We start from the raw sequence: 15,861 nt of genomic DNA, 5'->3' as shown, positions 1-15,861 counted from the left end.
AAAGGTTGGGTGCAATACAAGGGGAAGCTTCTGTACTCAGAAAGAGGCATCTGTATGGAGGCAGGTACAATATTATATTTTAAGAAAAATTTGGATAGGTATATGGAGGATTATGGGCAGAATGCAGGTCAGCGGGACTAGGAGAGTGTAAGAGATTCGCCATGGACAAGAAGGGCCATGATGGCCTGTTTCCATGCTGTAATTGTCATATGAGTATTTTATGTCATCAACCTGTGCTGAAGGTCACCTGGCTTTGAAACGCCATTTACTTTAACAGTAATCTTCTTCAGCATGATGCTGAAACAAGCCATGAAAGACCTCAACAATGAAGACGCTTTTTACATCCGGTACCGCACGGATGGCAGTCTCTTCAATCTGAGGCGCCTGCAAGCTCACACCAAGACACAAGAGCAACTTGTCCGTGAACTACTCTTTGCAGACGATGCCGTTTTAGTTGCCCATTCAGAGCCAGCTCTTCAGCGCTTGACGTCCTGTTTTGAGGAAACTGCCAAAATGTTTGGCCTGGAAGTCAGCCTGAAGAAAACTGAGGTCCTCCATCAGCCAGCCCCCCCACATCTCAATCGGGCACACAAAACTCAAAACGGTCAACCAGTTTACCTATCTCGGCTGCACCATTTCATCAGATGCAAGGATCGACAATGAGATAGACAACAGACTCGCCAAGGCAAATAGCGCCTTTGGAAGACTACACAAAAGAGTCTGGAAAAACAACCAACTGAAAAACCTCACAAAGATAAGCGTATACAGAGCCGTTGTCATACACACACTTCTGTTCGGCTCCGAATCATGCGTCCTCTACCGGCATCACCTACAGCTCCTAGAACGCTTCCACCAGCGTTGTCTCCGCTCCATCCTCAACATTCATTGAAGCGCTTTCATCCCTAACGTCGAAGTACTCGAGATGGCAGAGGTCAACAGCATTGACTCCACGCTGCTGAAGATCCAGCTGCGCTGGGTGGGTCACGTCTCCAGAATGGAGGACCATCGCCTTCCCAAGATCGTGTTATATGGCGAGCTCTCCACTGGCCACCGTGACAGAGGTGCACCAAAGAAGAGGTACAAGGACTGCCTAAAGAAATCTCTTGGTGCCTGCCACATTGACCACCGCCAGTGGGCTGATCTCGCCTCAAACCGTGCATCTTGGCGCCTCACAGTTCGGCGGGCAGCAACCTCCTTTGAAGAAGACCGCAGAGCCCACCTCACTGACAAAAGGCAAAGGAGGAAAAACCCAACACCCAACCCCAACCCACCAATTTTCCCCTGCAACCGCTGCAACCGTGTCTGCCTGTCCCGCATCGGACTTGTCAGCCACAAATGAGCCTGCAGCTGACGTGGACATTTACCCCCTCCATAAATCCTCGTCCGCGAAGCCAAGCCAAAGGAAAATATACTGGTGACAAAGACGGAGGATCAGTGTTATTACAAAAGACTGGTTATGGTGATATTTATCATCCAATGGCTCACTCACTTATCCAAGAAATTCAATGAACTTCAAAAGACTTATTCTACCATAGAGAAAGAAACATTGTCCCTTGTCCTGGCTTTTCAGCATTTCGATCTTTACATCTGCACAGCTTGGGGACCATTGTTGTGTTTACTGTCCATAATCCCCAAGTGTTCTTGAGTAAAATGAAAAACAAAAATAGATGATTGTTAAACTGGAGTTTAATTTGGCAGGAATATGATTTAATGATAACCCAAATTAAAGCAAGGATAAGTAATTGCTGATTGCCTTTCAAGATGTTAAGTTTGCAATGTTTCACAGAAGTTTGAAACTTATTATTTGTATTCATTGTTGAAAAATGTTATATTTGTCTTTATTATATCATATAATAGTTAATGTATTATTTCAAACATTGTAGGTTGCAGTTAAAATTTTGCTCTTTCTTGGGTGGAGGTATTACAAGTTCCCGTTTCATTTAGTGTGATTGTCTCTTTAAGGGTTAATACAGGCTGCAGACATTCACTGTTGTGGTGAGACTGAATGGCACCATTGAGTACAAACTATAAACAAAGTTGATGCTCTGAAGGAAGTGAAAGAACACACAGGAGTGTCATGCGAGTGGGACACTTAAAGAAAAAGGACTTTGGATAAGTGACCTCCAGCCACCTGATGAATAGAGAGATGGAGTGATCTTGTGTGAAATGGACAATTCGGCTGATTCTCCCTGTCATGGTAAAGGAAGCAGGAGAATTGCTGCATCGATTCGTGACCATTGTGATAGTTATTTTTGACCAACCTGTGCCTGGAATTTGGATGCATCATGGAAGTCACTCGTTTTGTTTCCCCTAATGCAAGGAAAAGGGGAGTTGTGACAACCGTTCTTCCGAAAGGATATTTCTCAGCAAGAAACCCAACAAGTTTTCAGCAGTCCAGCCACATAGTCTCTCCCACCTTCTTCATAATTACTTCTGAGCATCATTTTAAAAGTCTAATTTTCAACTATGGACTGCTAAGACTCAAATCTGGAATGACTTTCCCGAATTGTGCCTAAGCTGTAATGGTTTGGCAATCTCTCTCTCTCTCACACACACACACACACACACACACACTCACACACACACACTCCCACCCACCCGCTCACACACACACATACACACATACACCCGCACACACACACACACCTGTCTCTCATGCAGACAGACACACACACCTCTCTCTCTTTCTCTCTCTCTCTCTCTCTCTCTCTCTCTCTCTCTCTCACACACACACACACACACACACACTCACACACACACACTCCCACCCACCCGCTCACACACACACATACACACATACACCCGCACACACACACACACCTGTCTCTCATGCAGACAGACACACACACCTCTCTCTCTCTCTCTCTCTCTCTCTCTCTCACACACACACACACACTCACACACACACACTCCCACCCACCCGCTCACACACACACATACACACATACACCCGCACACACACACACACCTGTCTCTCATGCAGACAGACACACACACCTCTCTCTCTTTCTCTCTCTCTCTCTCTCTCTCACACACACACACACACACTCACACACACACACTCCCACCCACCCGCTCACACACACACATACACACATACACCCGCACACACACACACACCTGTCTCTCATGCAGACAGACACACACACCTCTCTCTCTTTCTCTCTCTCTCTCTCTCTCTCTCTCTCTGTCTCTCTCTCTCTCTCTCTCTCACACACACACACACACACACACACACACACACACACACACACACACACACACACGTATATTTGCAGATAGTTGGCGTTAAGTTTAGATAAGTTGTTATATTATTAGTAGCTATTAATAAATATATTGTTTTTAAAAAAAACCAATAATAGTCTCTTGGTGAAGTTCTATTGCTGCTGGTCTGTGAAGTAACATTAACAACTGGAAGATAAGGAAGTAAATATGTTGGTGATCTGATCTTAAACAGCAGAGTCAGACAATGTGGAAAATTTTAAATAGATTAACAAGGTATTTCTAGCAATTAAGCAACTTGGTTTTAGAGTTTTTCCAAATGGTTTATTTTGGAATCTTCAGTTTTGTGTTTTCTACATTCCTACAATTAATTTACTTGAAAAGAAGGCATTGATTTGAGATAAAACAAAGTCTTTTTACAAGTAGCTATGAAATTGAGTTGTTCAAAGACTAAAATAAGCCAATAACAGTGCTGGAGGACTTCAGATCAGAGCCAGTTTTGTCAATTGTGGGCCAATCTTTTCATCTGTAATGCTGTTTCCTTAAAACATCTTGGAAGAAAAATTCTGTCTATTTTTGATGAGGTGGGGGAATTGCACAAAAACAGAACTGAATATAAATTTCAAAATCCTCACCAACAATTAACACAGGCACAGCTCAAGGATGTGTGCTTCGCCCACTGCTCTACTTGCCCTACACCCAGGCACAAGTCAAATGCCATTTACAAATTTGTCGATGACACCACAGTGGGTGAGAGAATCACAAACAGCAGTGAGGAGTGAGATAGAGCAGCGAGTTGAGTAATTTCACAACAATCTAGCACTCAATGATAGCAAAATTAAGGAATTGATCGTGGACTTCAGGAGAGGGGAAATCAGGATGACACGAACCAGTCCTCATCAAGGGGTCAGCAGTGGAAAAGGTTAAGAACTTCACATTCATGGATATAAACATCTCTAAAGATCCATCCTGGGGCCTCCATGTTGATGCAATCATGAAGAAGGCTTGGCAACGGTGACACTTTGTGAGGAGCTTGAGAAGATTTGCTACGTCACCAAAATCTCTTGCAGATTTCTACAGGTGTACCATGGAGAGCTGGTGTCTTAAGAAAGCAGTCTCTATCTTCAAGGATCCTCACCACTCAGGCCATGCCCTCTTTAGACTGCAGCCATCACGAAGAAGGTACAGGAGCCTGAAGACCAGCACCCAACATCTCAAAAACAGGCTCTTCTCCTCAGCCATCAAATTTCCGAATGGTCAATCAACCACAGTCACTGCTTCCCTTCATTTTTTGAACATATTTACTTTTTTTTTAATGTAATACTTTCACCTGGAATGCTTCTGCAAAACAATGATTTTTGTGTCGTGTTCATGACAATAAATTCTGATTCTGAATGTGGGACCAAAATATAATAACAGAATTTCTCTACCCTCACAGTGATTGCAAGAGAGGAATTTCTGAACAGTTGGTACAGTCAAATGTTGTGGAACTGTGGGTTGATGTGAAAAGGTCAGGCAGAACAAATTTATTACACATTAAAAAAATGGCTGGATGTCATGCATGCAAGTGAAACCAAATACATGCTGAAGCAAATCCTAGATTGGCAGAAAACAGGTACTTCTGTCTTATAAGTTATCTACACAGACACAATCTGATTCAGAAGTAAAATATTCCCTATCCTGCGTGGTGCGCTGTAGACAGAATCAGGCACACACAAGGTAAAGACTGAACAACAGGCTTTAATTCACAAAAACCTCCACAGAGCCAGTCTGGCTGTGGATGCAGCAACTCAGTGTGAGGCCTCAGGAGGCCGGCACAGGCTTGTATCCCAGAAGGTGATTGACACCCGACCAGGTTGGGCTTGATCCATTCAGGCCGACTGATTGGCAGCCGGCCAGTTGTTGTCCTGTCCCCTTGCACTTCTGAAGGTACAGAGATTGCCCCCTGCAGTAGGCTGGTGGTGTACATTCACCCCCTTCTTTAAAATTGTCCCGGGGGGGCAGTAACAAGGAATCACACCAACTATGTACACACAATATTTACAGGTTGAGTCGATTCGGTGGCCGCCGGGGTCTCTGTGACTGTCGTAGGACTGGCTCCTGGTCACTGGTCAAAGGGGAAGTGGGGGGGGGGCTGGAGACAGGGGTGTGTGTGGCTGGTGTGGTGCCGCATGGAGGGGTGGCCGGGGTTGACGTATGCCGGTCGTATTGGATGGGTGGGGAGGTGAGTTCGTCTCTTAAGGCTAAAGCGGGCCCCTGGTGGTCAAAGAGGCCCTGCGTGCCCCATAGCTGCACGGGGATGGGGGTGTATGCCTGGTTAGCGTCATCCTGGGTTGGAAGATGGTGTGGTGTGGTGGGTGCTCCTGTTGGTACCAGGTCCCTGGTTGAGACGATGTCCTCCCTGCCACTGCCGAACCTAATGAAGCGTAATTATGGTTTGCATGAAGGAGGAACACCTGCTCCACCAGGGCTTCAGCCTTGTGCATCCATACATGCTTACGTTGAAGCACAGGTCCCGGGGACGTGAGCCATGCTGTTAGGGACATTCCAGTTGCCGACCTCCTGGGGTATGAGAACAGACGTTTATGAGGGGTCTCATTGGTAACCGTGCACAGCAGTGACCGAATGGCATGGAGCACCTCGGGCAGGGCAACCTACCAGAATTCAACGGCCCACCCTTTTGACCTGAGAGCCAGGAGGACTGCCTTCCAGAGCACCCCATTCTTGCATTCCACTTGCCCATTGCCTCTTGGGTTATAGCTTGCCATACGACTGGTCACGATACCCCTCATCATCAGGTACTGGCACAGCTCGTCGCTCATGAAACTAGACCCCTGGTCGCTGTGGATGAAGGCGGGGTAGCCAAACATGGTGAAGATCTGCCCCAGGGCCCTGATGTTGGTGGCCCTGGAGGTGTTTGGACAAGGAATGGTGAAAGGGAAGCGTGAGTACTCGTCCACTACCATGAAGAAGTAGATGTTTCGGTTCATGGAAGGCAGGGGCCCTTTGAGGTCCATGCTGAGACGCTCAAAAGGCCGAATAGCCTTTACGGTACGCGTTCGTGATCCCAAAAGGAACCCAGTGGAACTGGTACAGGCATCCGTCCGCCTCAAAGGCGGTGTAGGGCTTGTCCTTCGGGTGGATAAGGATTTGGTGATACGCTGACTTCAGGTCAATCGTGGAGAAAGCCCAGTAGCGGGCAATCTCATTGACCATGTCGGCGATTCTCGGCAGGGGGTAGTCATCCAGTTGGGTGTACTGATTAATGGTCTGGCTGTAATCCATGACCATTCTTGGCTTACTTCCCCCTTTGACGACCAGGACTTGGGCTCTCCAGGAGTTGCCGCACCTCTGCCTTGATGAAGTCCCTGTCTGCAGTGCAATAGCGCCTACTTCTGGCGGCGATCGGTTTGCTGCCTAGCGCAAGATGTGGGAAGAGCGCAGGTGGGGTGATGCACAGTGTGAAGAGGCCGGAGGTTGGCTGGGGCTGGTAGGTTGGCATGCTGTGCAATGTGAGTGGAGGTTGGGGCCCCCCCCGAAGTCAAGGGTGACACTCTGCAGGTGGCACTGGAAATCCAGGCCCTGGAGTGGTGCGCAGACTTTGGGCATGACCAGGATCTTGAATCCTGTGTAAGTCTCCCCTCCCACCATTATATCGACCGAGCAGTACCCGAGGGTACCAACAGTCTTATCCTCGGTGGCGAGGGCGATCGAGCAGGTTGTGGGGTGGACCTTTAACCTTAGGGAATGGGCCACACTCTCGGTGCTGCCACTGTCCAACAGGCACATTGTTATCTGCCTGTTCACTCGCACACCCATCATCGAGCACCCGAGATCATGGTGAACGTCCCTGGTCAGCGTGGTGGCAGCCAAGACCATTTCGGAGTCAGAGTTGACGCTATCTGGAGGGATGGGGAGCGTCGATATGGCGGCCTGGTCATAGTCCGTGTCGACCACGTCGACCTCAGTTGAGAAGTGCAGCATGCGGTAGCTGATGGCCTCCAGAGGTGTGGGAAGCATTGGTAGGGCGACTTGGTTGTCGCCCATGTTGACAACGTCATTGTCAAGGTTGTCGGAGGCCTTCCATGTCGGGTGCTGCCTGGCCCAAGATGGTGGCGGCATGTGGGGAGCCGCTGTATGGCTGGCCTCCTTCCCCAGCCCTGTCTGTTGTGCCAGGGGAAGTGACATCATCATGGCCGGCGGCAGTTATGTCATTACGTCAGCCAGAAGTGACGTCACGCCGTGAGCCGGAAGTGATATCGCTGTAGCACTCAGCGAGCAGCGAGGGTGAGGGCTGGTGCAGATGCTCGGGGCACATGCTTCGACTGTTGCTGGTAGGGCCAGATGTTGCACGGTCGAAGTTGGGGAAGACAGAAGTCATCGCGGGGACAATGGCGCCGTCCGGCCGCGCACATGGGGGGGGGTTCCATGGGGGAGGTAGGAAGGTCATAGAGGTTCGCTGAGCTGCCGGCAGGTTTAGAAAGGCACACTTTTGCAAAGTGGCATTTCTTGCCACATCAGGAACAATACAGGTTCCTAGTTGGGCAGTTTTGGCGTGATCGTTGATCTGACCCACTCCAGGACCCGGAGTACTTACAGGGGCGCTGGGCGCCTGCCACAGTGATGTTCTCCTCCCCAGCTCGGCCTGGGGCTGCACTGTGGGAGGGCCATGAGGGAGCCTGGGGAAAACGGAATTGAAGGCTTCAACATGCAGAGCTGCTGCTTCCAGGGTTTGGACCACTTCCACAGTCCTGGTTAGGGCATTGATGTTGTCCTCCAGCAGCTTCTGCCGGATCGCCCTCGAGCGTAGCCCTCGGACAAAGGCATCCTGGATCAGCCTCTCGACCTCATCTACACCTACCCTGGGTTCAGCCAGTCATGGTCAAGCCAACTCTCGCAAGTGTCCCAGGTAAGACTCAGCCGTCTCCCCGGGTTGCTGGGCTCGGGTGTTGAGGAGGTACCTTGCACAGACCACATTCATGGGGGGCTTGTACAAGTTCTCAAGAGTTTACATTGCGCTCTTGTACATGGTTACCTGGAAGACTCGGGGACCCAGCTTTGACCGGCGTAGGACCAACCTCTTCTGATCGGAGTCCAGGATGTCACCCTCATGTGCCTCAATGATTGCCTCGACCGCGTGCTGCCCGGTCTCGAAGCGTGTCTGGGCTTCCGGGTGACATGGTCAACCTCGAGGCTCCCTGTACACAAATGTTTTTCCATGGCAGCCGTGGGAAAATTTTGTGCATTAAATTGTGGTGCACTGTTAGACAGAATCAGACACACTCAAGGTAAAATCTGAACATCAGGCTTTAATCCACAAAAACCTCCACAGAGCCAGGCTGGCTGTGGCTGCAGCAACTCAGTGTTAGGCCTCGGGAGGCCAGCACAGGCTTATGTCCCAGAGGGTGATTGACACCCGACCGGGTGGGGCTTGATCCATTCAGGCCAACTGATTGGCAGCCGGCCAGGTGTTGTCCTGATCCCTTACACTGCTGCAGGTACAGAGGTTGCCCCCTGCAGTAGGCTGGTGGTGGACCACCACATCCTCCAAATCTAATGTACCAATTTTTGAAAATTTCAAGTTCACCAAGGTGATGGTATAAAATATGATCAGTGGCTATCAATTTGAATTTTAAAGTGTTTTAAAATAAATTAATGCCTGATTCATATGAACTCCAATTTTAAATATTTTGATTGGATACAGTTACATAATGGAACTTTTCAGTCTTTCCTTCAGAATGATTTGAATCTAATTCAAGAGCCCACTTATATATTGACACCAATGAAGCTTGGCTCTGGTGGGGTTTATTTTCCCTCTGCCACTGCCATTAGGTTCCTGGAGTTATTACTCCAATGTGTAAACTTGGGCAACTAATTTCTTTAGCTCATAATGCAATTTGTTACCATTCAAGCAACTTAACAGCAAATGTCAAAACTATCATACAATATACAACAAATTTCTATGAGAATTATGAGCACATACAGTAGTTTGCATCAACTCAAACAATTTATGACTGATGCAGACTATTAACGATAATTGATTAATTACATTTTAAATTTAGACAAACAGCACGGTAACAGGCCATTTCGGCCCACAAGTCCATACTACCCAAGTTATGCCCAATTAACCTACCTCGCCCCCCCCCTCCCCCCCCCAGAAACCGGAGCCTCCAGGGAAAACCCATGCAGACATGTGGAGAATGTATAAACTCCTTACGAACATCGCGGGATTTTAAACCCAGTCCCAATCACTGGCATTGTAAAGGTGTTGCGCTAACCAGTATGCCAACCATTCCACCCTATGTTTTGATATTTTTACAAGATAGTATTTGGCTTTAAGAAATGCTTATTGTATAATGGTAATTGTAACCACGAGCCTGATTAATTTATCTGATAATTCAATACCGAATTCTAGGATTTCTCCAAGGAATTGTCTCCTTATTCCATTAACTGGTGTAGTGCAAACTACACATAGAAAAAATAGAATATGCATAATTGTCCCATTTGCCTGCAGTGATGTGGCAGTGTGGGGCACTTTGCTTCTATCCTGAGCTGCCTAAAATTTAATTTAGCTGTTCATAATAATCCTGCTATTTTATTTTTTTACTCCATGTCCAATTCAAATGGATCATCAATTCTCTTCATTTCCTTGAAAACAGAAATTACTTGGTTTAAAGGTGCAGGGAAGAATATAGAAACAGCAAAACAATGTGATGTTACAAATGGGCCATCAGCGTCTGTGGAGAGGAAACAAGTTACCATTCATATGCTTTCTTAGAACTTAAACTGAAAGTGAAGCTGAAATGTTAATGGGAGGATGTTTGGAGAAGTATATTAATAAAAACAGAATTTAAGTTGGAAGTTGTTAAATCTCAGTTCTTCCTTCAACAACTGACACAAGACAAATTATTTAATAATCAGAAAGAAGTTCAGAGAAGCATCACTTAAATTGTGGCAATAAAAACTTTTAAAAAGCCATGATGAAATGGAAATTATGGAAGATATCATGATACAAAAGGTTCTTTTTCCCCGCCCTCAGTCCAGGATGTTAAGTATCGTAGAGAGAGAGAGAGAGAGAGAGAGAGAGAGAGAGAGAGAGAGAGAGAGAGAGAGAGAGAGAGAGAGAGAGAATTGAGATTTATCGACTTTCAGAAAAGTGCAGCAAAAATAGAAAATGCTACAAATGTTTAGCAGATCCAAAAGAGAGCAAGTGAGTTTCACAAATGGGAAGATTCAAGCCTGAAACATGTCCAATGAAAGAAAAATTCAGAACAGTTTTGGCTTTGGGAGTCTTGTATATGGTCCCCATCTCATTTGATGAGAGGCAGCTGCTAGATTTTCAGACAACTAAGTGTTTAATTTAATAGAACACTGTCGAAAAGGAAAGAATGTTTTTGTCCCATTTAAATGAGGTGCCCTGGTTTCAACACTGGGAATGCTAGTGAATCACTGATGGAAGAGCAGAGTTTGGAATGATCATACAGCTCTTAAATTTGAAAGCTTAAAACTGATATTACAGACTGAAACCCACACACCACACCATAATATGGCGATTCACTCATTGAAATAACGAAATCTGAAGGAAGTTGTTTGCTGGATTGTAGAATGGTGCTGATGGAATTAGAAGTTGAGTGAAGAGGGTTATTGGCATAAAGAATGGAGAGAGATGAATTCATGAAACCTCAAATTAAAAAAATTACAATTTGGAAAAGACTGTAACCGATGAAAAATTATATAATGGTAATACTAAAAATGATACAGCTGCTAAATATTTTGCAGATATTGAAGTCAAAATGATTATTTAGTCAGCATTTTTTGTTTGAAGTTTCAAGAGGGACAAACATAGGATTATTAACTGTTATTTGAATGGGGGAAGGTTGGAACCATATGTTATAGCTGAATATAAATGGTCATGACTGTGGGACATAGAATATAATATTTGTATTTATGTTTCCATAAAAATATGGATTCAACAAGAAATTTTGATGGTCAATCCTTTTCTTAATTGCCTTTCCATCTTCTAATTTGCAATGATGGGTAAATGCATTAATGTACTAACATGAAATATCTCTATCCACCTTGATCAAACGGGAAAATTAAACACATCAATACAACTGCATTTTAATGACACCACATGGTCATATTTCAATATGTAAATATCCCAGCATCTCTACAGAATGTATTCATGTAAATTCAGTCAGTAATACAAAGTAGCCAATTGACATCTAAAATGACGTCACTAATTTCACCCGATCTCATTTCTTTCTAAACCCTTTTAGATTGTTTTCAATATAAACAATATATGCAGATTTATATGCCTGATCTTTGAATGTAAAATTTTTCCTGACTTTCATTCCTATTATTGATTGTCAACTCAGTAAAAATCTTATAAATTACTTAAAGTCTTACTCATACATCCAAATTCTGATTAACATAATTAAGATTGACATAGCATGGTTTTGAATTACTCATTACAGTGAGGTTGATGCATTACTCATTATGCACACATAACACAATAAAACAGAAAACTCTGAAAAATAACTTACCATTTTCCTGTATTATTTCGGAAGTGCATTGGTCTAATACAGCCATATTTGCCAATATTGTCACCACCTGCAATAGATTCAACACATAAGCATATATCATATAGTGCAGGGTTTTCCAAACTGGGTTCTGTGGAAAGGCATGGAGGTTCTGCAGAATAAATGATAGGGAATAATAATGATATACCTGTTTTTCTTTAAATTACTTTTTACCTCTGTCTTTAATTCAATTTGTTTCTGAGAGGTGGGGGAAAGACAAGATGGCAGATCCAGGGGGGAAGGGGAGGGAGAGATGTGGACGACCCTTCGCTGATGCTCACCACCCACTCCAAATGGTGCCCGGGATCAGCCTGGTGGCAGGGTTCCAGATCAATTAACAAGCGTCTCTTCTCCCCACCCATACAGTCAATCACTGGGGCATGGCCCCATTATGACCTTGGCAGGCAAACGGATATGATGGGGGTGGTGCACCCACTCACCTCACCTGTCAAATAAGGTGGTGGCGGGTGATATCACCAACATCCTGTCAATCACTACCCTGGTCAATTATCCCGGGGAGAGGGGAATTTTGGAAGGGGTGATGGATTGTGACATCTGTGCACCTAATCAGTTGGTGAAACCCCCCCATTGTGACACTCAGTTGTGGTTGTGCCCATTCCCACCTGTCAATGAGCATCCCGCTTGTCTGCACACAGCCAATCATCACTAGATGAAGGGTTCCCCTTATTGTGATGTCGGTTGGAGGACAGACAAATTACAATCAACAGCCGGTGATGCTGGCCTTGCAGAGGAGGTGATGTCACCAGCGAACTGGTCTTCTCTCATCAGTCGCCATTGAACCAAATACAGAGCGCAGACCCCACCCCCAGCATCCTACATTGTGATGTTGGAGGGTGGATAGGCATAAGGATACAACCATCTATGATTGTACCCAACATTAAGATCTGAGCTAAAAAGTTTGGGAACCCCTGATATAGCTGTGTGTAAATTAATAAAATTAGTTCAGTAATATCCCAAATAGTTTTAACATTCCCAAATATGAATTGGCCCTTATATATTCCTCTCTCTTATCCAAGAGATGTTATCTGATCTATTTTTTTTCAAATTCAGACATGCAACACAGCCTACGAGCCCGTGCTGCCCGATTACTCCCAATTGATCTACAATCCCCAGTACTCTTTTGGATGTTGGGAGGAAACCGAAGCCTCTGAGAAAAACCCTTGTAGACATAGGGAGAACATACAAACTCCTTAAAGACAGCGCGGGATTCGAACCCGAGTCTCGATCGCTGGTGCTGTAACAGCATTGGTGTAATCGCTATGCCAAATGTGCTAGCATGATGTAGCCTGTCCAATATAGTTTTTTTACCCTTGAGTGAACATCACAAAAACTGATTATCAGGCTATGTTTGTCTGCTCGTGCTGTGGCCAAATTGGCTCTCATGTTTCTCTGTAACAGAGATATAATTGACTGTGAAAACCTTTAGAGATCTGGTGTCAGCAAAGGTACAGTGTAAATAGGTATTTCTTTCTTTAAAAAGTAATCCAGGTAGAAATGTATAAACTTGTGCATCACTAAAAATGTTCCAGGATTGGAAAGATTTGTACGGCACATTACTGTATATGGAATTATTCAGGGCAGTCTAGTTTTGTGGCTTGTTTCCAACAAAGATGTCAATATAGCAGCCTTAAAATGGTTTAAATGTGTAAGTATTTTCCATTAAATGTTCCAATTTGTGCTTTTACGTATTTGTATCGGTTCAGTGGCAGGTTGACGTTGAGGAGTTTTGAGGTGGTTATATTCATGCAGGGTTTCTTTCTCTCGTTGCACCAGCAAAACATCAGAAATTCTCCTGTAGATCTTGTTGCATCATTGCAACAATTTTTTTTCCATCATTTATCAAGTTAACTTTCCCCCAAATCTCAGAACAAGATGTCTTAAATCACTTGAAAATCCATTAATAAGCATCTTTACCAGGGTGATCAATGTGATAATTTGAACCATAAATTTAATTATAACTAATTTAATCTCAACTGGCATCTTTCAGATCATCATACCTCTGCACACAGAGGATTTTATTTCACCTTTTGCTTACAGAATCAATTTCTGACCTTTCTTTCTGACAGAAATCATTAAATGTGCACAAAATTCCATCAATTATCCATTTGAATTGCTCCAATCAAGCTTCGAGATTCTAGCACTTCCAAAAATGGCCATAGGCTAAGCCTTAAATGGCATAACTATTGTGCAGCATTTTTTCTCTTTATTCTTTGCCACCTCTTTGCAGGTCTCAATATAATGTCCAAACCTTTTTCTGATGATTTGTAAAATTATCCATCTTGGTTACACTGGCTTCAGTCACTTCCACATGATATCGTTAGACTTCCTTTCTCATCTTTCCATTTTCTGTTCCAGACACCTTCAAATCCTCCTCTTTCTCATCTCACAAACAGCATTGGAGAGGAAGGGCCCAACCTCAATTTATCCTGTCATTTTAACCCAAAATTTCACATCTTCAGCCAAGAACAATGCTATCAATTGATTATTAATGGATAATTCAACCTATTTAAGCAATGTTAATCGTAGCTTGTACAACAAATATCTTTGGTTATTCTATGTTTTATTATATTTGATTCCTGAACAACTTTATGTATCCAGTCAGATTAATAAAGAGGTTTATCAGAGTTCCTACATTGCAATTGCTAAGCAAATCAATTAATTTGCCTTGAATGCCTCAATAAACTAATTCTTGCTTATTTCACCAATACAAATTGGGGATCTTACAAAAATCATTCTGCTTATTTATATTGACTGATTTCAAATGTCTGACCTTTCAAAGAAAAGCTCCCTCCGGTGCTAAAGGAAAAAGATTATTTTTCTGTATCGAGGACAAGTACAAACTTTCTGCAGGGAAAATACTTCCAAAAAAAATTCTAACTTTATTCTTAACATAGCTCTGCCACACCGACCACATATATCTCAGTCTTTAATAAAAGATCATTTAGTTAACGTGGACCATTTAAAAAATACCTAAAAATCTGAAGATGTTAAATTGGTCAAGTTTCAGAATGAAAGAAAAGACAAATAACAGTAGATTTTTGCATGTTGTCCCTCCACTGTACATTCCCACATCTCCTTTGGAACATCTTCTCTTCCCAATCATCAACAGGTTGTGCAGTAGCTGTCCTTTTAGCTTTTTTCTTCCCCACCAGTCAGGCACTTAATACTCTGACAAGTTACTCATTGCTCATGATGAGGTTCCATTCATATAGGGTGGACCAAATCAATGTTCCCTCTAATTTTTAGTAGTCAGTATGCGCAAAAATCTTACATTGTGCATATTTTTTTCCTATGACAAAGGTATGCGCACACTGAATGCTTGTGCAAATGTAAACTTGAAACTGTTTCAGGATAATTTTGGCACACCCTATCTCTCATGGAAAATAAAACTGAATTGGCATGGTTTAATATAATACAAGTATGATGGCATTCTATGAAGTAACGTATTTAGTTAAGATTCTTTTCTCTACTTTCAACTCGGTAACTAACCTTTTGTCTGCACATTAATTTCCTTTGTGTGCTGGTTTCAAAATGTTTGTGAGCGCACAGTTTTTGGGGGAACAGTCGATCAAACATGGGTTGGGTAATAGTCTTGTGAAACACAATAATTTAGTCCAGAAGTATGACCCTTACAATCCAGCTGCCTGTCATTTTAATCCTATACCAACTGCCTATCCTCAATCAACTGCACTATTTATTGAATAAAAATTCAAGAAATATCACCTCAGTGTTTAATTATACAGTCTTTTGAGTTCAGGATTGAGTTCAACAACTTCAGATTAGGACCACATTATGATCAAGATTCCATTTATTCACACTCCTGAATGGTTCTGCCATTCCCATTCACACCTCTCTTGACCATCAGTTATCCTATGACCATTGTACTATTCTTTAACATGAGTATCCGTGGAGCATGGCAAGATGGCACAGAAGAAAGACGTGTAATTCCACCTTTCCCCAGCTAGATTCTTAAGTACCCGATTTTAAAAATTAAAAAAAGTGGTTAAAAATAGTATTTACAGCCTTCTGAATAAGA

The 15,861-nt window shown here is 43.7% G+C and overlaps 1 protein-coding gene across 1 annotated transcript in view; it reads right to left on the bottom strand.

Moving 5' to 3' along the window:
• LOC138751409 (protein inscuteable homolog) overlaps positions 1–15,861 on the bottom strand; it is a 200,428-nt gene that overhangs the window by 14,779 nt on the left and 169,788 nt on the right. The window contains exon 8 of the mRNA XM_069913655.1: positions 11,769–11,835. Coding sequence (XP_069769756.1) covers positions 11,769–11,835 — 67 coding nt within the window. The remainder of the gene's footprint in view (positions 1–11,768; positions 11,836–15,861) is intronic.

This window comes from Narcine bancroftii, chromosome 1 (genome assembly GCF_036971445.1).
Source record: "Narcine bancroftii isolate sNarBan1 chromosome 1, sNarBan1.hap1, whole genome shotgun sequence".
NCBI lineage: Eukaryota > Metazoa > Chordata > Chondrichthyes > Torpediniformes > Narcinidae > Narcine > Narcine bancroftii.
This window is presented reverse-complemented; position numbering and strand designations above follow the sequence as displayed.